Source organism: Ciconia boyciana, chromosome 2, assembly GCF_034638445.1.
Source record: "Ciconia boyciana chromosome 2, ASM3463844v1, whole genome shotgun sequence".
Taxonomy (NCBI): domain Eukaryota; kingdom Metazoa; phylum Chordata; class Aves; order Ciconiiformes; family Ciconiidae; genus Ciconia; species Ciconia boyciana.
Window position 1 is genome coordinate 93,732,383 of NC_132935.1, and position 23,890 is coordinate 93,756,272.

Genomic DNA, 23,890 nt, shown 5'->3' on the forward strand with positions numbered 1-23,890 from the left:
TTTTTGGTAAATACTCTTTCTGTCTCCCCCCCTGCCTCTCCACAAGTATACACAGACAATGATCTGAGACCGTGCAAGAGAAAATGCTTTACTTTTTCCTGAAAGCTCTCTGCCGAAGGTGGTGTTTCCCCACCTCCACGCTGCTGACAAATGCTGATGTAAACAGCATGCATATGCCCGCCTAAAAGGCCACGGGGGTTTTCACGTGAATCCTGTGTTTTTTCCACAAACCCTGTTACACTGTATTTCAGCTTAAAATACATCTCCTCATTTCTGGTTAACCTACAATCCCTTTAAGACTAATACAGTTTATAGCAGTAGGCAAAACCACTTCGCAGAACCAAATTTTGAATATAGGTACTTTAGCTGCAGAGCTCTGGCACGAAACCCTTTCAAGAAACAATTCTACTAGTGGCCATATTAAAATCAGAGAAACCAATACTGAGACAAATCGCACGCTGAAATCGTTTGAAAAAAACACCAGCTATGCCTTTAGTGTTGACGGGAGTAAAACATGTCATTTATAACGCCACCGAAATCATAACAGGAAGGAAGTAGACCTCAGAAACTATAAACAGAAGTTAACAGAAGTAGGAAGTACTTCAAATGCTTTCACGTAGTGACTGTAAAACAGATACTAAAAGGAGAAAATATTTTCAGGGTTTTTTCTTGTTTGCCTTTTTTTTTTTCCACTTTACATTTCCATTAGTTATTTTGAACAGTGAGAGATGGTCACAAAAGTCAAATGCAGCTTTAAAGTCCTCATGCAAAATAATTTACGGTACAAATCAACAGCTTGATTTTCCTTCCACTCTCCCCCCTGCCCCACCCCTCCAAGAGAAATATCTCAACCTCTTTGCTTGGTTAAAATAAGTCTTTCACCTGCATCTCTCTGCATTCAGACTACGCAAGTTGTGTTTGGCCAGAACGTAGATGGTTCTCTTCTCCCTCTCTCTTCACAGCCGCTGACTTTAAATCGTGCTCCTTCAAGGAAAATAATTAAAAGCTCATTCCAAAGCCAAAAATGATAATGCACCTCGATAGTCAACAGGAGCCTCCACATAAAGAGAAAATGCCCCCCCCCCCCCATCTTCAGACACATCACAAATCTCACAACCACTTTTCACACCTTGCTCTGTCTGTAAGCTACTGCACCCAAGGACCTGTCTTGGGACCCTGATTTCCAGTAAAGAGGGGCTGCCTGGTGAAATTCACTCCTATTCTTAACTTCACTATTTTAGTTCACTTGTCATCCTCCTTTTCACCCTTTCCCAGCTTTTCTCACTTGAAAGCACTCTGCAAACTATAGTGACCAGTAACCACCAGCTCTAGCTCCAGCCGCCAGCCTGGCAAGCGGTGGGTCAGAGGGTCCCCGAGCACTGGGCTGGGCAGGGGGGACACCAGCCTGGTCCCCAGCCCCAGAGGCCATGGAGGGGCAGGGGCAGAGCCCTCAGGTGCGTGGCAGCACCAGATCCCCAGCTGCAGGGCTCTGCTGCATTGTCCACGGTCTGGGAAACCAACAGCCCAAGGGCAACCTCCCTATTTTCCCCTCTTCTACTAATTGTAGCTAATATCGCAGATGTTTTTGAAAGAAAAAAGTCCTTGTCTTTTGACCTTTCCCTGCACTTTTGGCTTAAAGCACAGTTCCCCATAGACTTAGCCAGCAGCGCTGCCCAGGTTCGCAGCGCAGAACCGAGCTTGTTAGGTTTGCCCCGCTACTGAAAACAACACATACGAATCGAGTTGGTAGGGAATAAGGACTTTATTCTAAGATGTGAGCTGAAGCAATGAGCATATGAAGCAACGACCACTAGAAAAAAGTGAAAAACACATCAAATATTTGTATTGTACCAGTTCAGTTTGAACACAAAAGTCCCTTTCAGTAAAATGTATGCACAGGCCAAAAGCATATGCCGAAGCTCTGAAAGTCACCTAGAGCAGTCCTTTTAATGTCTAAGAAAGAGGTCTCCCCTATTAAAATCTTTAAGCCAGGAAAAACACTTCATATAACAAAGAACACAAAAGTAAAAATGATCTGTTAATTCAGCTTGGCACTGTGGAGAAGGAGGGGATAATATATCCCAAAAGAGTATGCATCTTTAAGATGTATAAATTCATAGTCCCTAGAACACAAGTCTGCTGCCAGACCAGGTACCTGGTTTTCTTCCTCATTTAGAAGTTCAAGTGAAGTATGTCTGATAATTCTGGAATTAAAGCTAGTAAGTTCACACGGTCTGCTCACCAGCAAGGAAATTTCACTGACATGCATACCCAACAGACCTCTTCTCTTCATCTTTATAATGGCACCCTACCATTAAAAGCTGCAAATTGCATCAAATTATACTTCTGTAAAATTTTTGAAAACAAAGGTTAAAACAAGTATTTCCTTGACTGTCTTAACATGGGAGGCCAAATGCTGCTCTCCTTGAACTCTCCCTTCGCATTCATTTCAGTACCACTGGAAGGAAGCTGCGAGTGCATACAAAGAGCAGAGCTGGCTCTGTACAAGTCAGAGGTGGTAGTTATTTTAACCTGGCTCACACGTGTGACATCAAAAAAGGGCTAGCAGGACCATTTCTGGGCTATTTTCAAGGTCTGCCAACTTAATTCTAATGCATACATATATATATATATAATGCATAGTGGCTTTCAATTATAAGAAAAATGTCATTTATTTTTAAACCTGCTCTTCGGGACTCTAGAATTTTAGTGGTTAATCCACTAAATCCACAGGTAATATGAGCTGAACGGTCACTTTTCTTAACGCAGTACCTTAAATGCATCACCTTAGAAACTGCTATTATGGGGGCTAATCCAATAACAACAGTGGCAGCAACAAAATTCATTGTCAGGACAAACGTCAGTCAGGCATTAAAAAAATATGTCTCTGAAGAATTGCATTGTTTTTAAAAAATACACTGAAATATTCTATACAAGAATATAGGCATCACACTTATGAATCTAAATTTATAACCACTTACATGTATTAGCTATTCTCAATAAACCATCTACGTTTGCTACCCACCTAGAGTAGCTACAGTTTCAGATCAGGAACACCACAAATTTATGTATCTTCCCTGAGATCAGTAATCCAAAATAAATAGCCCTGCAAATGTAACAGTGTAAACTCTGGATTTAAGTCTTCGGTAAGAATCAGTCCTCAAAACCCAAGGAGAACATTAAGCAAATGTAAACATAGCAATTATTTTGTCAGTTTTGAGTTATTCGCAGCGACAGTGGAACCTATGTGACATGTAGCATCCAAACGTTGAAGACCCGTCATTTGTATCATACAATATGGTTGTGCTAGTTCACTTTCCTATCATTGAACCCCTGAACACATCCAGCTGTGATGTGGATCTCCAAATTGCGACCCAGATCTGCTCCTCCACTCTGCATAATCTTTACAGTGCCTTTAAAAACACTCTTTCTGAGGATCTTATTCTTGAATAGAGGAATGGCGAATAGATCTGTGATAATCCTCTGGACTAGTCACAAGTTCTGGTAAATCATAGCCTCTCAGAAGATGTCCACTGTTTTGTTGAGCAAAGTAATACAGCTGCCTGGCAAACATTGGTTCAACCTTAAGAACAGACAAAATGTTAATCAGACACGTGATAAAATTTCATGCTCCTCATCTTAGTTATTTACAGTGGTTTTAAGTTAAAAACAAGGCAGGACAAAACAGTTCTGTTTACCAGACCGGGAAAATTATTTCAGTGGTCTCACCAATCTCTGTTTTAAGCTAGGGCTTGCCTGTTCTGCTGCCAAGTGCCTTGCTGACTGCACACACTCCTTACCTCCACGGCCTTTGTTTAGGACAGCACGTACCAGTGACACAAATGATGTATTAGCAATTGCAGCCCCTTAGCCAGCCCCTGGGTGTGAGCGATGCCTACAGGCCAGACACGTCTGTGGCCACTCGACGTGTTCAAATGCATACACAAAGTGCTGAAAGTCTCGTCTGCGTTGTAAAGTACTTTGAGGACTTAAGTTGAAATGCTGGGGCACTCAGGTAGACTGAGATAGGTCGCCAAATGGCTGTGTTTGAAATTAGACTTCAATCTAACACCACGGTTACTCTTGTTTCTGTTCATTCAAGCTCTGATGAAGAATCTGTTCAACCCCCAAGAGGGATTTGTATGATCTAACGCCGTCTTCACTTCTGTCTCTTCAGAAACCACTGTTCCCCCTCAGGGCTTTGGGCTCTGACTGCAAGTATTTAAGTTGCACACTGAGAACAAACACCTGAAGCTCTCCTTACTCTCGGGGGACGGACAGGTTGGACAACTCTTCTCCACAACCCTCTCCTGCTAGTCAACCAGCCCCTCCACTTTAAGACAGGGGCACCGTTTTGGAGGAAAAATATGCTGTCTGTGGGTCCTGCCTCTGGGAAGGGAGAGCGCCAGAAGTGATCGCTGCCTTGAAGCAGCCCCACCGATCCCCTTTCCCTTCCTCTCATTGGCATTCGGAAGCAGCTGAGCACCTCCCGTCCTGCCATGGGGGAGACGGGAAGGCAGCGGGGCAGGTGAGCCAGACAGTTCCCGGGGCATAGCTGTTTGGTGGGATGGTGAAGCCCCACCAGCCCACAAGCTGGGACAGTCCGAGAAGCTGAGGAGCAACTGGTAAGGGGGAAGCAAAGCTCTGGAAAGAGCAGGAGGTACAGGCTCACAGAAAAGCTTCCAGGACACAAGATGGAGAAGGGGCCTGGAGAAGGGATGCTAGGAAGGAGGGATGAATAGCTTGGGATGGATTTGTGAGCTTCCCACCTTCCACCCCAGAGACTTGCTAAGCAGCAGTGTGGCAGTACAAAAGCTACACAGCTAAGGGGAGGCCACGGCTTATGACAAAAGTCTGACACGGGACCTGTGCTACTACCAAAGGGGCTTTTGAAAAATTAAAAGAGACACCAGTTTTCTTCCCAAGGATGCAATAAGCTAAGCCCTGCTGCTAATGTGTGCATTATCACCTCTCTTGTGGTTTTATGGGCCAATACAGACAATTTAGAAAGTACCTGGTCTCAGTCTCCGTCATCACCCTCTCTCAGATAGCATCCCGAAACACTAGCTTTGAGTCTGTGTGAACTGTGGCCAGTCAGCCCATGAAGCTGCACAGGCGGCCCCTGCATCCCATGAAGGGCTGAGGTCCCTGAGATGCAGGCTGGGATTCTGGAGCACCTTCAGGTGCAGTGGTTGTGAAAGCACCGCGTCCTGCACTGGCCGGGCAGCCCAAGATGCTGCACAACTGGGCCGGCAATAACGACACAGCCCAGCTCTTCCAGGGTACCTTTCAGCTTTAGGTTTTGAAGGGATTTGTGAAAGAGGTCACTGATGCTCTACAGAGAGGGAAATCAGGTGCTCTGCCCTACTGACGGCTACCAGTCAGTCCTTGGCAGATCTGGCAATTCAACCGCAGTCTGGACGGTGCTGCATTTTCAAGAATTACTTCCCTCACAACCTACACAAGGTAGAAGAGCCTGACTGGCAGATTCATATCCTCTAAGGACTATGTTTCTTTTAGGTAAGGCAGAAGTCCTACTTACATGGGCTGTAATTAGTTTCCTCTGCCTCTGTGGATCTGGAAATTCCTCTCCAAAGCACAGAGCGACCTGGTATCTCGGCAGCGGGCGTCCATGGTGAGCAAAGGCTTGCAGCTCTGGGAAGAGAGAAAGGGCCGTGTTGTGGGTTAACTCTGGCAGGCAGGTAAGCACCACGCAGCTGCTTGCTTGCTCCCGCCACTGGGCTGGGGGAGAAAATCAAAAGGGCAAAAATGAGAAAACTTGTGGGTTGAGATAAAGACAGTTTAATAGGTAAAAAGAAAAAAAAAAAAAAAAAAAGACAAAACCAAACAAAGAAAAGCAAGGGATGCAAAAAGCAATCACTCACCACCAGCTGACCAATGCTCAGCCAGTCCTCAAGCAACAGCAACCTCTGGCAAACTCCTCCCCCCCAGTTTTACTGCTGACCACGAGGTCATATGGCAGGGAATATCCCTTTGGTCAACTTGGGTCAGCTGTCCCGGCTGTGTCCCCTCCCAACCTCTTGTCCACCCCAGCCTACTTGGTGTGGGGGCAGAGTGAGAAATGGAGAAAGCCTTGACACTGTGCAAGCACTGTTCGGCATTAGCTAAAACAGCCCTGTGCTATCAGCACTGTTTTGATCACAAATCCAAACCACAGCACCGCACGGGCTGCTATGAAGAAAATTAACTCTATCCCAGTCAAAACCAGTACAGGCCGGCAAGGAAGACTTTGTGGATGGCTGAGCTCCAAATGGAGCACCCTGGAGCACAGTGGGAGAACATCCTCCAGAGGAGGATGACAGAGGTCAGGAAAAAGACAAGACATAAGGAGAAGACACTGAGTTTGGAGACTTTCCCACAGATCAGGGGGAGCTAGTTATAACACTGCAATTTTTCTATTTGCCTTGCCTCACAAGTCATTTCATATGCACAAACCAGGATGTCTTCCCATTAGTATTTCTACTGGGCCTCGACAGCAGAACCTCCTGGAGCAGATGCCAGCGGTAGCCGGGACACACTCAAGCGGACGCCCAACAGCAGCACTGAAACCAATGGCTTAGTAGAGCCAGAGACTCAAAGTACTTGCCAGGCACAAAATTCAGCCTCAGCTAGACACAGTCATGGAGCCACTGTCAGCACTGTGCCTAGTGGGGGACGAGGAGGCACGGGAAGGTGAAGGACCTTATTTAATCCATGCACCGAGCCAGCAAAAGAGTCTGTGTCTTCTGCGCTCCTGCACTCTTTTCACTAACCCACGCCCTTGCACAAAGGGAAAAGGTCAAATTATATAATTATTCCAACAGCCAAAGTGTTCCCTATGAAAGACAGCAGGGGAGGCCTTTATAAGAGACTTCCACTTGGACCAAAATCACTATGTTGTGTTTTAGACACTGCATTTCCTTCCAGAAAAGAGAAAATTCCATCTAACACAATATCCTCATTAAAGTCTGCATTATGTGCCGTATTTCTACATAGTTGATTGGTAAAGATTTCATTTTAATTTATAACCCTGTTCAAGCTTTCTGGAAAAAGTTGAAATTAATATTAAAACCAATGTCTTATAATGAAGCACCCTCTGCTATACAGGGAAAGGAGAGTCTTCAAACTTGGCATGACAAATGCACCTTTTCCCAAAATACACCCCTGGAAGCTTTTCAGACCAAGGTGTGAATTCAGCGGCTACCACAATAGTGTCCCAACCCTGACTTGGGACTACTGGCCTTACTGGAAGGATCGGTTATAAAAGTAAAACAATAGGCAGCTCATTTATAACACAGGGTAAAGCATAGTTCTCCCCAGAGTCTCCCCCAAAACTCCCTAAAAGCGCTGTGAACTTTTTGGAGGTGTGCCAGGAGAGACGAGCGATTTTCCACAGGACCCCGCTTCCCTCTGTGCTGCCACAGGGCAGGGAAGGACGATCCACCCAAGGTCAGTCCAACGCCATACTGCTCATGGGGAACTTCTGCCACCTTCCTCTTTCCCCCTGTTTTACTTGGCCTCGGCAATTCTCCAAATCCTGAATACCTGTGGGAGTGCCACACAGCAGCCCATGGCATGGACCTGGAGAAGAAAGCCCTTTCTTTCCCACCAGCAGGATAATCGGGGCTTGAGGTCAGCCTTGTGCTTCTCCAAAACCCTCTACTCGCTCCATCTCCCTTTCCAGGCCCAAGCGCCTCCTCCTGTGCCACAGGGCTCCCCACGTACCTCCCCAAACCTTCCCCATCTCCTGCTACTCCGGCTCCACCCGCCCCTCCTTCTGCCAAGGCAACCCTCCTCTGCCTGCCACCCTCACGCTCCCAAATTCTCTTCCTCTATCCTCCTACTCTCCAGCCAGCCCAATTTACTGCATTTATTACGCAGTACTCCCCAGAGACCATCCACTTGTTTTCTGATTTATTGCCATTTTAGCCTTCTCAACAGTACGAGGCTGCTCAACACCGGCCTCGATGCTCCGGCGCAGTTTGCATTGCAGGGTCCAGCTCCTCAATGCAGTCCTAACAGCTGTGGTCCACAGTAGTTCTGCTTCTGCCCCTTTCTCTGCTGTTCAATATTCCCTCTCCTGGTAGAGGTCTCCTGTGTTGCTTCCCAAGGAAGCCCTGGTTTCCTAAGGGGGGAATCCCGAAGCTCGCCTGCAGTCTGGGACCTCAGTACATTCAATTAACATGCAGATGTGATACGCCCATGGCAAGTCACTTACAAACCTAGCTGAGCATCAACACATGCAAAAACTCACTTTGCACACACCGCAGACTATGACTTCAACCACATGCTTGGGTTTGCACAGGCATTGGTGCATAAGTAATTTAGGAGGGGGGAAAAAATAACTATTGCTTGAGCTTATCTTTGGGGTTAGGCATCTAAAAAGAGATGTCCTGTCAACCGTTTGGAAGAACCCAGAGTACATCTGAAAAACCACCAGAGAAAAGGGAAAGGGATTTCCAAAACCATCATCAGAGGCAGAATTATACGCCTTTAAATTAGCATGTGATTGAAGCCCAAGCCAATACCCTGACCTCAAATTCCCCTTTCTAACTGTCAATTTTCACATCCATATGAGATTTCTCTCTTTAAATGCATTTCTTGGTTGACCATTTTGCTAGGATGGTGCATCAGCCTTGGAATATAAAGTAGGCTGAAGCAGTTGGTTTGGGTTTGATAGGGTTTTTTTTTTCATTTTGCAAGGCATTATTGTCCTAAGAGACGCATGCCAGTGCTGATGCCCTGTTCTAATGGGAAAACACACCAAACCATAGGCACTCAGTTCACGATGCCACACATCTCAAAAAAGGGGCAACGTATTCCTGCTGCCCAAGTTGTCCTCTGGGACAATGACCGGCTCCCACCAGTTTCTCTGGACAGACAGCTTTCCTCCCTCTGCCTGCCCAGAAGTGCTGGGAAGTGGGGTTGAGGCTCTGCCCCTTCCCTCCATGGGCTGAACGGAGAAGGTGTGCCCTGAAGCATGCCCTTGCCCTCTCTGTACCGATGCTCCCAACTGCCCTGTACAAAATGAGACCTTCCCGCATTGTTCTGGAGAGGCAATGCACCTCCCTGCTTAGAGCAATCTGGAAACTCCAGAGCTTGTGAAATCCTTTTCACCCCCCAGATATCTTTTAAACACTGGCACAGACTGAAAAGAAGGCTTTCTACTGAGATTCATGCTGATATTTGTATACTCTGAGCAAGATCTCAGGCTTGCTCTGGGTCAGGTTGAGAGCAGCACAAGTGCAGACCACAGACCCACCCAGGACTTACACTAGCAGATCCAAGATAAGGATCCACTTTCCTCTGTCACCCGATACATGGAAAGACTTATTTTGTTGGAAAGACTATTTTGTTAGGTTCCTCTTTACGCTTCTTAAAGAGACATGAGGTTTGGAGTGTTACGAGCCGAGTATCAGTTCACTCCTGCTGGTTTGTGCAGGGGCATTGAACGTGCACAGAGAGCAGAATTTGACAGGATTATTCAGGAGTCAACTACCCCTTGGCTGTGCTTGCCCAGAAGAAGAAGTGAGGGGTAATTCTTACTGTAACTTGTAAGGTAACATGAAAAGAGCACTCCCGTAAAGCTGATGTGGAGAGCGACCAGGTGACATCTCCGGAAACAGTATCAAAGCCATAGTGGGAATTACCTGCTAAAAACTGCTGGGTATCAAAGAGCTTGCATGTTTGGTCCCGCTCCAGCTTGTTGGGTCGGTCACTGCAGAGTGCCAGAGGCCCGTCCCAGTAGATCCTGCTTTGGCAAAGTCTCTTAGCGTAGAGGCCATCAGGGGCCATCCACAGTATTACTCCTCGTTCCAGGTGGTTCAGTAGTTTTTCTATGTTCTTCCTCTGGCCATTATCCTCTGGATAAGGGAAGATAACTTGCTCCAGGCTGCTGACCTCGTAACTTTGGCCATGGGATATCCTACAACCTTCAGGACTAGAAGTTGTCACCTCCTTTACCAGTATTTCACGGTAATATAAGCAGATGTGGAGCCGACAATCTACAAGAAGAAAAAAGAAAAAAAGAATCACTGTGATACGTTAGTATGAATGTTTTATGTTTCAGATCTGTACTAAGGCCAAGGGACAAGTTTGCATGAGATTTCTGAGCCTAGTGGTCACCACCACCCAGAAAACAGGCTCGCATTAGCAAAAATCACCTAAAGAATATAAATACTAAAACTTTAGGGGCATGGTAGCATTAATGCTCTCTCATTTTATTATAAGGGCTACTGATGTGGGAATTTGGTAGGAACTAACGTCCCACAAACTTCACATTTCTGTTTAAAAGGAAGAGTCTGCACACAAAAAGTTGTTGTTTGTCACATTTTCCAAGTTCACGTCACAATTAAACCCACCGGCTCAGTACACTTCCTCAGATTTAATCAGGAAGTAGCTGTGTTTCTCCCCAGATTTTGCATAAAAGAGGCTTCTGTACAGGGGACCTGCAAATTTGCACTCAGCTGCCTGAAGAGAAGCGACTGCTGGCTCCAGCTCTAACAGGGCTGTACCTGAAATCCCCAGCCTTACTTTCAAATGGCCATTCACTCAACATGGCTGAGCCCTAAGAACTCACACAGCACTGAAAATACATATATACACACACACACACATATATATATATTAAAAAGACATGTGTGTGTGTATATAACATGTTTATATATATATATATACACACACATATACACAAACACACACACATATATACGTACATACAGACCCTGATTCAGAAGAACAATCCCGCTCAAGAAACCTGCCAAGCGTCACATTACAGGTTTATCCATTATTTCTGAGAAAAGCACATTCCCACACCTTTTCCCAGGGTTATTCAGAAAGTCCCCCAGCATCCGGATGTCTGCAAACCTGGCTGAAATAACTTCCCTTTTCTTTCCCGAATGCCTTTTTTTCACCAGGAATAATGAAGCAGAGCAAAGCCAGATGGCACCAGCAGGAGCACAGCACGGTACCCAGATAACATCAGCTTTTGTGGGGGCTCCTCCCAAATGGAAAACTGAGCTAAAAGTCACTGACAACCCCAAAATTTCCGAACTCCCCTGGGAAGGCCTGATTTGGTGGCTCACCAAAGCAACCCAGCACTAACACCGTCAGCCAGCGAACCACTTCCATTAACTTCAACCACAGTCCCTCGATCCCTTGGAGCTGAGGCTACAAGTGCTTAACTATCCTAGCAAACAGGGGCTTAAGCCCATACACCCAATTCATTCATTAAAGAGGTTTCTCTTTTTTCTTCTTTTTTCTTTTCATCAGAAAGGAGAGACGGTGCCAGGGCAAGTCAGAAGTGGGAGCCTCTTGTCAAGCTCCCCAGAAAGCCCGGGGTGTTACGGACCTTACCTGACAGGGCGAGGGCTTCACCAGACCTTATGCTTGGCTCAATCGGGATGCCAGGAGTCTGGGACTCAGGAGGGGCACAAGCATAAAAGGTTCCTGTCACCTGACAACCTGTTTTCACAAACAAAAGTCAGTGACAGCTGCCTAAATCCTAAAAGAAAAGCTCGGGCAGAGATCACAGCGATGCAAACGCGAGTGTTTCTGGACCCCACCAGGAACTCTCTCTCTTCCCCCCTTCTTCCTAAAAAGCTCTTATTTCCCAATTTTTCCAGGTATGCCAACTCTGCCAGTCTCTCTAGATGTTATTTGGACGGTATTTTTATTTGGGTCTGCATGAAACACTCCCTTGGCATTTCAGTATTCCCTCTAGTACTTTTTCCTTACCTAACATGTTATTCTATTACAGAAATAATTCACATTTTTAGCTAGACTGTAGTGCTCTTAAAAGTTGCCTGCATAAAATAATCCATTCAGTATAAGGAATTTTACTAAAGACAGGTATAACAATAAAGCTGGAATTAACACTGTTTAAAAAGCAGGCAAAGAACACTGTGCAGCAGGAGATTACTAGGGTTTTATTACCAGGAGTACTATTAGACTGTTCCAAGAGATGCCTATCAGTGAGTGGATTATAACATGGGCAATTGATGTTTTCCTCTGTTTCTTAAGGTCAATGAAAGTCTCTGGAGGGTGATACAAGTGACTTGCAAACAAGCACACACTACCTTTCCCAATGGCAGAACCCACCACAATCAGGAGCTGGAGCGAGGCAGATACAAAACACCTGCGTCTCTTGGAGAAGTCTTAGAGCCCAATGAGGAACCCAATACCTGCCACTAACAACTGCCTCCAAATTCAAGAAAGCGTCCAAATGTGCGTTTAACTGCTGCAGAGGATGTACTTCAGGGCAGAGCTCATTCAGCTTGATACGTTAATTTTTTATTAGCAAACAGCTCAACTAAAAGCAAAGGATTCTGCCTAATAATTCCAATACACTTCCAGAAAAAGTTGCAGTGCACTGAGCATTGACTTTTTAGCAGACCCAAAGAAACAGAAGTTTATTTCTCTGCACCAAAACCTCTAGAGAACTGTCCTCTGAAAATGTAGCATCTGCTCTAAGAAGTCCTTCCTTGCTTCCCATCCTTTCCTGCCCTTCTGAACCAGCTGCTTCTCCTCACGAAGCAAAAGCCTACGCCCTCAGGTGAGTTATCCTGCAAGGGTCTACAGCATACAGTTCCCTTTCTCTTATGTTTTATCCCCTGCAGGCTTCAGCGTTGCCAATTTTCACAATTCAGGCTTTTTCCTACGGATGCAGAGCTTGGAAAGCCATGATTATGTTAGACTCTGGTACTGTGCGATCTTCGGGGAAGGGAACATCCCTTTATTCTGTTTCTGCTGTACCAGCCCTAAGAGTGACTCAGTCCATGACAAGTTGTCCCATTGCCACGGCACTAAAATCAAGCAATAATTTCAGCTTTCCTCTTGGGACAATAATGCCATTCTAGTCCACAAGGCTGGAGGGAAAACCTCACTGATGTGTGCCTCAAAAGGTCCAAAATCAGAAAGCAAAGCTAAAGAACACATGTTCCCATTTGGGGTTTTGGGGGGGGTTGGTTCCCTTCGTATTGCTCAGGGCTTTTGAGACAGGTCAGGACTTTCGGGGGCTGACTTGTATCAACTCAGAGGACTGCACAGCTCACACACCATATGTATGGTGGCAGTCAAAGCAAGAGCCAGGACAAAGGCTCTTGCCACGGGCCCCGTGGCTCTCTTTGAAGGGAGCCCAGCACTCCCCTCCAGCCACTTCTGTTAATTCCAATGAAAGCCACGAATAAGAAACCTGAAATCTGTGGTCCTTCTAGGTGACCAACCTCAGCAAGCCACCCTCAACAGGAGCGTCTTACCATTTTCACAGCCAGGCCCTTGCCAGTGATGACTGCGAGCTGCGAAGGGGACGCTGGGGCACTGGTAGGGGATGTCGGGATGCGGCTGCTCCGGGGCAAACTCCCTCCAGTTCCGTTCGTGGGGCACCATGTAGTTTGGTACCTATTCAATTTAACGAGATATTCTTTCACTCAGCAGCTGTCAAAACTAATGCTCTGCGTTCCACCGGCTTTCACATTTCAGCTCCTAGATTTGCTCTGCCAAAGCCCGCAGAGGTCTAAGCATTGCCCAGGCTACACAAATGGCACTTCGCCACCACCACCAATGAGGCTTTCAAATGAACTTCTCACCACTGGTGTAAATAATAAGCAGGGTAGAATAACAAAAGGCAGTCAAAGCATTGCTGGTTAATGTCTGCTTGGAAGAGCAAGGCTTCATCGGGTGCTCACATTCTGGCATCAACAGAATGGCAGTGCACTAATATCTATCGCCCATCAGAAAAGAGCTATTACTCAGGGACATCAACTGCCCTGTGGCCTCATATGACATTAGAAAAGTTGCTTCTCGATTTCTCAGTTTTCATAATAAAGTTTCTTCCCAGAGAGAACTAGAGAGCCACGCCAGCAAAGACAGACATAGCACATAGCACAGAAATTATGCTGCTCAATGTACAAGCACCAAGCGAAATGCGTAACTAGTGCCATACCTGAGATGGTAGTGAAGTGTAAGGAGACGTTATTGGAAAGGGATGGTTCATCATTAACGGTTGCTCCTCCATGCTGATCTGTTTTGCACCTATGCTCACCAGAGGGATGAAAATAAATTATGTCAGCCACATCTTAAGGAAATCTGAAATTGGCTCATTGAAGACAAATCCATACAACCTGCCTTTGAACAAGCAGAGGACTAAAATGCCCTCCAGCGCCCGTTTGGGACAGGATTCCCAGCCCTCCCTTGCAGGCAGCTCCTGGAGGCAGTCTGTCCCGCTGGGCTCCCTGGTGCCCCACAGAAAAGAGCTGCCCAGCCATACCCACTGCGCCACGATGCCATCCCTGGGCCTTGCCAAGCCTTTGCCTCCCGCAAGCTCTGCCGAGCACTTCTTGGAGAGCCGGCACTGCCCCCAGCCTCTGCCCAGGAGGCTGCAGGCTGGGCATCCCTCGCTCCCAGCTCTTCCCCCCACAGCAGTTGCCTACTGTCCGGCTCAAAAACACTTCTGCTATTCCCTGTATTCAAACCCCAGATCCAGCAAGGAATTTTTTTTTGCCTGTCCCTTTAGCCCCTTGCTTGGCTCCCTCTACGCAGAACTGGCAGGGAGGCTCCAGCTAAAAGAGCAATTCCTCCAGCGATGTGCAGGGCGCCTGTCTGCATCTTCTGCAACGGCTCCCTTCCAACGCTCCAACTCAAACGCCAGCAGTCCTCCCGCAGACGCAGCCTCTTAAGTCATCAGAACAAGCTGCACTTGAGCCCTGCATTTTGGCTCCTTGAAAGACTAAAACGCTGCAGGGCCATTCCAGAAAAGCACACTTCAGTCCTCATATGCTTACAACGAGGCATATTCACACTCTGTTACACAGGGAATTTGAGATGCTTTACCTTTTTTAGCTCCTTCTGGCACTATTCTGTACACTTTATAGGGATCTGAGATGTCCAGCTGGCTTCTCTCCACAAGTTCTTCAAAGTCATTGCTCTTGTTCAAAGCACACCTTAATCTTGTCTTCCAGGTAGGGGGATCTGGTTTATCAATGCCCTCTCTGAACTTTCCTTTAAAAAGAGCCCAAGCCTGGAAACATTTCAGATAATCAAAAGAGCAAGAAAAAGAAAAAAAGAAAAAAAAAAAAAAGAAAAAAGAAAAAGAATCAACTACAAGGTACAAGTCCACAATGCTTGAAACAGCACATATGTGTGTGCTTATATGTGCATGAATTTACTCCCTACAGGTTTAGGCTAAGAAAAAAAGCAGCATGGTAAGGTAGGAAAAACAGTTTAGCAGGCACAAGGAAAGGGAGAAAATGATCCAATGTGGAAACAGATATGTCGCAGTCGCACAAGCATTTAGCTCCACACGGAGAAGTGGGAAAGGGCAGGCTCTCTCATCCCACAAACACAGGGGACACCAGGGCAGAGCCAGGGCCACCAGGCAGGCAGCCGGCGGCAGCAGGCACCCAGCAGAGCCAGCCCGCAGAGGCGGGTGGCGAGGACGGGATGGCGAGGGGCCACTGCAGAGCTTCCAGGCATCCCTCCTGCCCCGGCTCTGTCCCACAGCCCCGACCCCGGGCTGAGCCCTACCTTGAAGAGGGCGGCATCTTCCTCGCGGTTGTAGTCCTGCTTGCCGGCATGCTTCCAGGGGATGCGGAAGATGCTCTTCTCATCGTTCTCCCACACCAGCCCCGGGTACTTGCCGCTGTCTATCTGGTCGATCAGCCACTGGCGGAGTTTCCCGTTGCCGCAGCTCACCGAGTTCATCCCGCACTCGCCTGGCTCCAAGTTCATGCCACTTGTGCTGGGGGTCGGGTGGGGGGTTTTGGGGTGCCTCACCGAGCCCACCTCTCTGCACACACCCAAGCACCGGCTCTCTGGGGGGCTGCGGAGGAGGGGAAGAGGGGAAGGACGGGGGGAGAGGAAAACCCACAGGTCAGGCGCTGTCCCTGGCTGAAGTCCCTGTGCAGAGCCCTGCCAGCGGTCCCCAGTCCCCGGTGCCACATGTATCGCGCCAAACGGCAGCTACAGTGTGCAGGGGGGCCCCGGGGAGCCTGGGAAACATGGTACAGAGCCTCAGGAAACCAGGCACAGCCCCCCGCAGCCCTCCCCAGGCACCGCTCGTGCTGCAGACTTTGACAGACTTCCCCCCTGTCCCGACACTGTTTTGCATGAACGTATGCAGGTTGTTGAAATTTTCATTGCAAGTGACTTAAGGCGCAAACCCCTTGTCCTGCTCGGAGTTCAACTGGGTTTTCGCTTTTTAACCAAAAAAGAAAAAAATTGCCTAAAAATGTGTTTGCATGTGACAGTGCACATATGTAATGTTAGACACGTGCACACAATTTGCAGGGCTTCACTTGCAGTTAAGATTTATACGGCATCCAACTATAACATCAAAGTAGTTTTCACAAGCTCACTTAAGCAAGACACATTTGAACACGATGTCCTACACATATCTACCCTTCCAACTGCTCCCAACATGCATATATAGTAACATTCAAATCTATACATTCCAAATACCTAAAAGTGGAAAGACAGCAACCCACGGAGCCTGGCACAAGGGCACTGTCCCCAGAGACGCGGGGGCTTGCAGCCAGCCACGCAGAGCCCTAGCTACCCGCAGAGGTGCAGGCACGCACGGGGAGCTGCGCGGCTCTGCAGTGATGGGCACCCGCTGGAAAGGTCCTAACGCGGGGATACCGACACCGGTGACGAGGACCTGGCGTCAGGTTTGTCTCCCCGACCTGAAAAAGTGTTTGAGTGCCCCAAAGCTTAGTTTGGTGGGGTCTTTTCCCCCCATTACATCTAATAAAAAAGGGATTCCTCACCCGCAGTCTTTGCCTCTACACACAGGGAGACCTTCAGAGACCCCCTGTATGACAGGTACACCCCGCTGTGGGCTGACGGGCAGCTCCGCACCCCTTACACCCCTCCGCAGGCGGCAGCATCCCCCCGGACACCAAACCCGGTCCCCCAGCTTCTCCCCTGGGCACGATGTGCCTGCGGGCCCGCCGGCGCCCGTGCAAAGATCCCCAAAAAGTCCTTTCCCCCCCTCAGACAGAGCATGAGGCGGATCCCTCCCGCCCGTTCCCGCGACCCTCCCCAGGGCAGGGGGAAGCGGCGGGGCCGGGGGCCGGTGCGCGCCTTCACCTCGCGAGCCGGTAACGAGGCGGGTGTTATTTTTTTGCTTTCAATTAGGGAAAAAACACGCCTTTTGAAGAAAAGGCCAAACGGCTCGCTCCGGTGCCGGCAGCACCGGGAGAAGAAGCCCCGACGGCGGAAAGCCCAGGTGCCCGCACCGCCCACCCCCGTCCCCCTCTGCGGCCCGGCGGGTCCCGCGGCGGGGCCGCTCCGCCCGGGCGAGCGGGCGGAGAGCTGCGGCGGCCCGGCGCGACGTGGGGGGGCGCGGGGGGCTCCGCCGCCGCCGCTTACCTCTCTGGCGGCGCTGGGAGCGGGCAGGGGCCGCCGGCTGCCGGGGCGGCTGCTGAGACGGGGCGCACCGCGACTGGGCCGGCGGCACCGGGAAGTTTCTTTATATGATGGAGGGCGTCGTGCCCGGGCGGGGGGAGGCGGGCCCCGGCCCGGAGGTGGAGCCGGCGGCGGCGGGGAGCGGGGACTTTGCGAGCTGGAAAACATCTGAGGCAGTGACACATGCCCATTGCTGGTAAACACACGCGGCGAGGCGGGGGGGCGCGCAGCCCGGCGCCCTCTCTGCGTCCGCGTTGGTTTTTTTTTTAAATCTATACAGACAGACACATATACATATATAGCATGGGGAAACTCCTACCTATGATAGCCAGGCGGCTTTTACTGTAAAAGACCCAGCCAGCTACACCCACCAGAAACGTGCTAGACGGTGCCGGCCGGCCCACCGGGAGGCTCGGGCAGACGGCGGGGGCACCCGCCCGCCCACCCACGCACCCACGCCGCGCCCGGGGCCGGCACCCCCTGCCCGCACCCCCTGCGACCCGACCCGGCTTTGCCCGGGCCACCCAGCCGGGATCGCGGAGGGGGATGAGAAACCCCGGGGCGAGGGCGAGCCGGCCGGCTTGGGGGTCGGGCTCTGCCCCCTGCTTTGCAGCCCGTAGGGTGTGAAATGGGGGACAGGGTGGGGGGCAGCAGCGGCGCCGGGTCCCGCAGGCAGCGAGCCCGGACGGGGCGGCAGCAGCCGGAGCCGGGGGCAGCCGCCAGCCCCGGCCGGGAGCAGCTCCCGCCCCGCTGAGCTCGGGGGATGCTGCCCCGGGAAAGCCCGTCTTGAGTACCGGCACCGGGGCACCGGCGCACCGGGGCACCGGGGCCGGGGCTGGGTGGGGGGTCACCCACTCGCTCGCCCGCCTGCAAAGTCCCCTGCCCTAACGCCGGTGGTGGGAGCCGGGGGGATGAAGGAGCGAGGTCCGGGCTTGCATGAAAGTCTTTCTTAGCGCCTTTCGGGTTTCAAACACGTGTTTCATGCCACGACACTTTCTTGTTGTTGTTCTGTTTTAACGTCTCCAGCACACATCCACATCCTTTCTGCTGTAACGTATCAGATCAAAAAACCAGTCATCGCGCGCTGTGCTGGCAGGCCGCCGGTGCGAGGGTACACGCAGAGTTTAGGATATTAATTGCAAATCTTCAACGCCATCTTCTGAAATTTAAATGTAATTATCGCCACGTTTTGAGGGAGAAGTGAGAAGCGCAGGCATTTTTAGATGCCGCGTTTACAAGCCACCATCCATCCTCTAAAAAAAGGATTGACAGTGCCCATCAGAAATCCTTTCAGTCACGAGTTAAGGCACCTTCAAAACATTAAAATACGTCTTTGAGATTGGAGGGGACCGCCACCATAAATCAAGATGGGCAACCGCAGCTTTACCAAAAGGCATCTGAAAGACTTTCTAAAAATCCAGTTTCAATTCTAGGGGCAAGGCTGCGTGGTACTCAGGGCGCCAACTGTAATTTCATTAAGTATAGAACCATCTTGAAATATATCACTATAAAATGAACACCTCTAACGCCTTCTCTTTTTTGCAGCTTTTAAGACGGCAAATTCTGGGCCAGTGTGAAACATGCAGATTTGATCCGCATTAGGTCAAACCATTCAGGGGAAAATAACCCATCTTTCTCAAATGCTGGAAAATATCTTGAAAAAATAATTGTAGTTGTCCAAAGAAATCCACGTATAGATAGAGAGGTAGATGAGTTACACATTCAGAAATCTTTAAGAGAAGACAAAGTCAATCATAAAAAACCCAGACAGTACATATGTGGGAAATTACCTGGCTGGGTGGTTGGTCGCTGTCTTTGTGCAGCAAGACCTCTATTAGAAAACTACCTCCGGTTGCCTAAATTTTAGAGGGGATGCTTAAAGCCAGACCCCTACATGCACACTCAGCCTTTGCAAATAAGTCTTCTCACGAGTAAAACATGCTAATCTCATTAGCTTTGCTGACTTCATTATCCGGGGTTTCTGGATGTCCGCCATTTCCATTTAAGATGGCAAAAAAAATTTAGGACCACCATTTCGGTCTGTAAAGTAGAAAACTCTGATCAATAGCACAACTGTGGTGTCTGCATTAAATGCTGCAGCAGTGCGCCGATAAACTTTCGTTGGGTGCTTTTTGCATATGTGAAGAGGCAATTCCTCCCTAACCAGCCTTGCTGGTGATCTGAACACTTGCAGCACCTCAAGCCTATTCATCTTTTTCTAGTGATTTCCACACCATTGTGAGTGCCTGACCCTTCAAACCTTACTCAAAAGCCCCACTGCCTTCATGGAAGTTTTCTGGGCCGGTGGCCGAATTGAAGTCCTCTTGTGAAAATGCTCTTGCTGCTGTTTAACCACGGCAGCCACTGCTGGGCCCCCGGTTTTTCACACTCTTAAGGTCACACTGACTAAAGGCATGCCAGGAAAAGTGACTGTTTCTTCTCAACAGTTGCTCACAAGCCCTCAGCGCATAGAAAGCTAGCTTCTGCTTTCACCAAACCCCTCTGAAGTCCCAGCTGACTCACGTGGGAATTGTACCCAAGGCAGAAAAGCAAAGAGAGATGCCAGCTCAGACCGGCTGCTGGGGGCTCTCTGAAATGGGTCTCTACGGAAAGGTGCAGTGCTGAGCCAAAGGACACACATACTAAATGCTCTTGCATTCAGGAGTTTACTCCTCCTTTCCTTCAGGAAGGTTGTCCTTGCTCTCCTGGTTGCAAAGGCTCTCCTGCCTCCCTAAAAAACCACCAGGTGAACCCAGTTTCTAAGCCAGAAGGACCTGTTGGAATTATGCCAGAGCCAGTATGCGTGGCAGCAGAGGCCCTTTGAGGATTGCCGCTTGTTCAGGGGCTCTCCCCGTGCTGGACACCACGAAATCCCCTTGGGCACCGGTGCAGGGGGAGTTCCTTGGTGCAGAAGAGGAACCTACCAAGGGTGAGCGAGAGGCGCCCACTCCCTCACACTGCTCCCACCTGGGCTGAGAGGACTTCCCTGGTTGGGAAGTCCTGGTTGGGAACTGGCCATCTATCCACCTACGGCTCTGGCGGGAATGTGCTTGTGACGGCAGGTCCCGGTGGACCGTAAAGGTTGACCCCCTCTGTGCAGTCATTGCAGCCCAGAGCAGACCCATCGGTGAGCAGGAGCGCGGCAGGGAGTGAGCTACTTCCCTAGAGGTCCAGCTCTAGTCTTGGGTGAAGACCCTGACCAGGGCTCTTCAGGAACCCAGCAAAGCTTGTGCTGAAGCCCTTGACAAATGACATCGGTAAATGCATTTTCAGAAGTTAATTAAGCCCCTAAAAGTGGTTTTGGAAAGCCCGCAGCTGCCTGTCTACATTTTTAGCTGCCCCAAAACCCCTTTCCTGAGATGGAGGAGTTTGAAGGGCTCAACACCTTGCTGTTGGCTCTTGTTTCTACTGAGTGTCTTCTTCCCTCAGAAGTCCTCACAAATCCCTGGTTGCAAGTCCCTGTGAGATGATACCCTCCACTGCCCAAAGCAGCAGCACAACTCAGACCCCAAGAAGCGGCACTATTAAAGCCTCACAACCCCATGCTTCAGTCATTAACTCTGAGGCATGGGGCTGAGTTCACAAGTCACTTACACAGCAGAAAGACCTCCGTGGATGGCACTGGCGGAATTCAGAGACACCGTGGAAATCTGGGGCAGATTCCCAATTACTTCAATTTATTCCAGCAAAGCACCCGCTCTATAAGCAGTCCAACACGAGTCGCGACAGGTGATTTTAAGCATCCTCTGTTGTGGCAACTTCTGGTGTCATAAGCACTCCCTTCTCATTTTGGGAGGGTATTTGCAGTTCCTCCATTTAAAATAGTGACTCCTGAAACAGCATTACGCTATCACAGATCTTCCATATTACTAATTACACAGTCATTTTAAACTGTTAGAAATAAAGCAAACCGGCAAGCATGGCCACGTCTCTGTGCTTTTAAGCAGAAAAGTCTCATGGTCCAATTGCAATTATTTTGGGTGGATTTGGTGTACGTTTTGTTTTCTTTTCATGTACTTCCCCTCCACTTCATAGCCAAGAATATTTCAAACCGCCTTTCGTTAGGCTGCCTTCATGCTTCTGTACATCAGCCTGTGCCTGGGACCGAAACAGCCTTTCACCGTGTGCCATAACACCTGAGATATCCTGCAGCTTTCCTTCGAAGAGAAAAGGTTGGTGTGCGGATCCAACCAACACGGCACACAAATAGCAAGGAGCCCTTCCCCAGTGCTGGGTCGACAGCCCTGGGCTGACACCTTCACCTTTGCAAACCAACAGCAAAATTTTTACGGGCTTCCCGCTCCTCGGGGCCTCCTGGTTGAGCAGCAGGCTGCTTGGGCAGCTACTGTTGGGCTAATGGTGTTTTCTTTATAAAACAGGCGCTGGAGGGCTGTGTCGCTGGAACTGGGGGACGAAAAGCTTCAGCAGTGTAAGCATCGCCACCCCATCTGCGCCTGCCAGCCGTGCCCCAAGGGCTCAGGTCCCATCAGGCACCTGAAGGGAAGGTCACACCATCCTTTGTAAGTAGTTTGTAAGTAGTTTTCAAATAAAAAAACAAGGAAAGCATGGTTGCCATCGCTTAACAAAGTGGATTTCTGAACATTTCTGAACAGATACTTAAATGTATTTGCGAGGAATATGTTCGCTTTGTCTTGAAATAATGCATTTAATGTCTTGAAATAATGCATTTAATGTCTTGAAATAATGCATTTAATTCACAGGCAGTCATTGTATATTCGTTATTCACTGTCACCATCTGAGCAGTTGACGTGTTGATGACCTTCACCTCTCTTCCAGCTCTCCCCGATGAGTTCAGGTGAGGGAGGTAGCCATCTCCTCGGGGAGATGGGCATCGCAAGGACCGTGGTCTCTCAGCTGGTGCTGGAGGGAAACCTCTGCTCCCGCCTGCTTTCGCTCTTTCTTGTTGCTTTGCTTGTTGGTATTTGGTTGAAATGAAAAGCTTCCCGATTTGTGGAAAGGGGAAACGCTCCATTTTTTAAAAAACTGAACTTTTTACCAGTCACGATTGCCATTCTTTAAAACATATTGTATTAAATACTAATAAGTACCAGTAACAATCCCTGTTTTTTAAAGGATCACCCCCAACACAAAAGCTTTGGAGAGATAACCTGTCCTGATGAAGTCTGGGGAGGGTTCTGGCCCTTAAAATAAAACCATAAAGCTGAACAAGATGTATCACTGCAAGAATTTAAAATTTACAACAAATAAAAAAATCTATCATGGAAACAGATCAAGAAAAAAGCCAAATCTTTTTTGTTACTACTTTTAAAGAAGAATAGAGAACTTTTTTTAGAAAAACAGTTTTTAAAAATTTTAAGTTTTCATATGAAAACTCAAAACCTAGTGTGTTTGGTATTTGACAAAACAGAAAAAAAAATGAAAAATCTGTTAGAATTCTCTTTTCAAGGCTTTAAAAATTTGTTTTTATTTACTTACCATTGACAAAATATTTTATCAGCTTTTATTTTGGTGCTTTCTGGTTTGTTTGATTTTAAGTGCAAAAAGTTTATTTTCTAATAACCTCCAGTAAACAAATCAGCTAGCTCTGCCTCATGTTCTGGTGCTAGCCAGGAGGTGCTGAGAACAACCTCTCCCTTAACTCAAATAATTTGAGACTTGCATCTCTGCAGGGTGGCTATCAAGGACTGCCCGCGACTGCTGGTATGGAGGCAAGGAAACCTTGGTCCTTTGCCAGCCACGTGGGGCACAGCGCGGCCACGTGTCTCCCGCTCCCTGGAGTAACGTGTCCATCTCACTCCTGCCTGGGAATTCATGCTACCCTTCATTATAGGAATTTTATCCCAAATGATAGGAATTTATTTATTTATTTCACATCCACCCTTCTTTATTTGGAGTAAAAGGACAGGGTGGACAGGGGATTAGATTTCAGACCATCAGCCCACCTGGCCAAATTTCTTCAGCTACATTGTGTCATCAGAGCATTTCCCATAAATGTAGTTTACACACTGCACTCGAAGATATCCCAAACGTGACTAATGCTGACAAAAAACACTTATTAAATCTTGATCGCAGAAGAAGTTAAACCAAGCTGGGGATGGTATCTCACTGGAGGAGAGAAGTGGGACTGCTCCAAAGGTGGTACCCAATCTAAATATGATTTATTACAGTAAAGAACAAGGGAAAGGCTGAATTCATGCCCTCAGAAAAACTCCCTTTTTGGAGTGCATTTCCAGACTGCAGGATGCGCAGGGAGAGGGCCGGGCCAGCTGTGCGGGAGCGGGACGAGGACTCAGCTGGTGATGGGGGACCTGCCAGCTGGGTGCATGGGCTGGGGTGGGTCCCCCCGGGGTCAGTCTTGAGTCCTTTCCTCCAGCAAGGAAGAAGCGAATTTCCAGGGATTCGGGGAGCAGTGAGCACTGTCTGGCATGGTGGTTGATTCCTGGCACATTTTGAGCTTGTCAAGGGTCTGTGGCTGGATGACACCCCAAGTGTTGGACATCCTGGG

The 23,890-nt window shown here is 48.7% G+C and overlaps 1 protein-coding gene across 1 annotated transcript; it reads right to left on the minus strand.

Annotated features, from left to right (window-relative positions):
* Positions 1-3,122: 3,122 nt before the first annotated feature.
* IRF4 (interferon regulatory factor 4) lies at positions 3,123-15,741 on the minus strand. The gene is made up of 8 exons (XM_072851366.1): positions 15,523-15,741; positions 14,830-15,016; positions 13,943-14,031; positions 13,257-13,398; positions 11,356-11,463; positions 9,651-10,004; positions 5,543-5,655; positions 3,123-3,583 (listed from the first exon to the last, which is right to left on the minus strand). Exons 1-8 carry the CDS (start codon positions 15,724-15,726, stop codon positions 3,440-3,442), a joined length of 1,341 nt encoding a protein of 446 aa, XP_072707467.1. The 5' UTR covers positions 15,727-15,741; the 3' UTR covers positions 3,123-3,439.
* Between the last annotated feature and the right edge of the window lie 8,149 nt (positions 15,742-23,890).

Coding starts and splice junctions, on each gene's coding strand:
- IRF4 (XM_072851366.1), bottom strand. CDS start 15,726: ATGAACTTGGAGCCAGGCGAGTGCGGGATGAACTCGGTGAGCTGCGGC. Junction 10,005..11,355: donor TGAAGCCCTCGCCCTGTCAG/GTAAGGTCCGTA, acceptor TTCTTCTTGTAG/ATTGTCGGCTCCACATCTGC. Junction 3,584..5,542: donor GGAAACTAATTACAGCCCAT/GTAAGTAGGACT, acceptor TCTGTTCTTAAG/GTTGAACCAATGTTTGCCAG.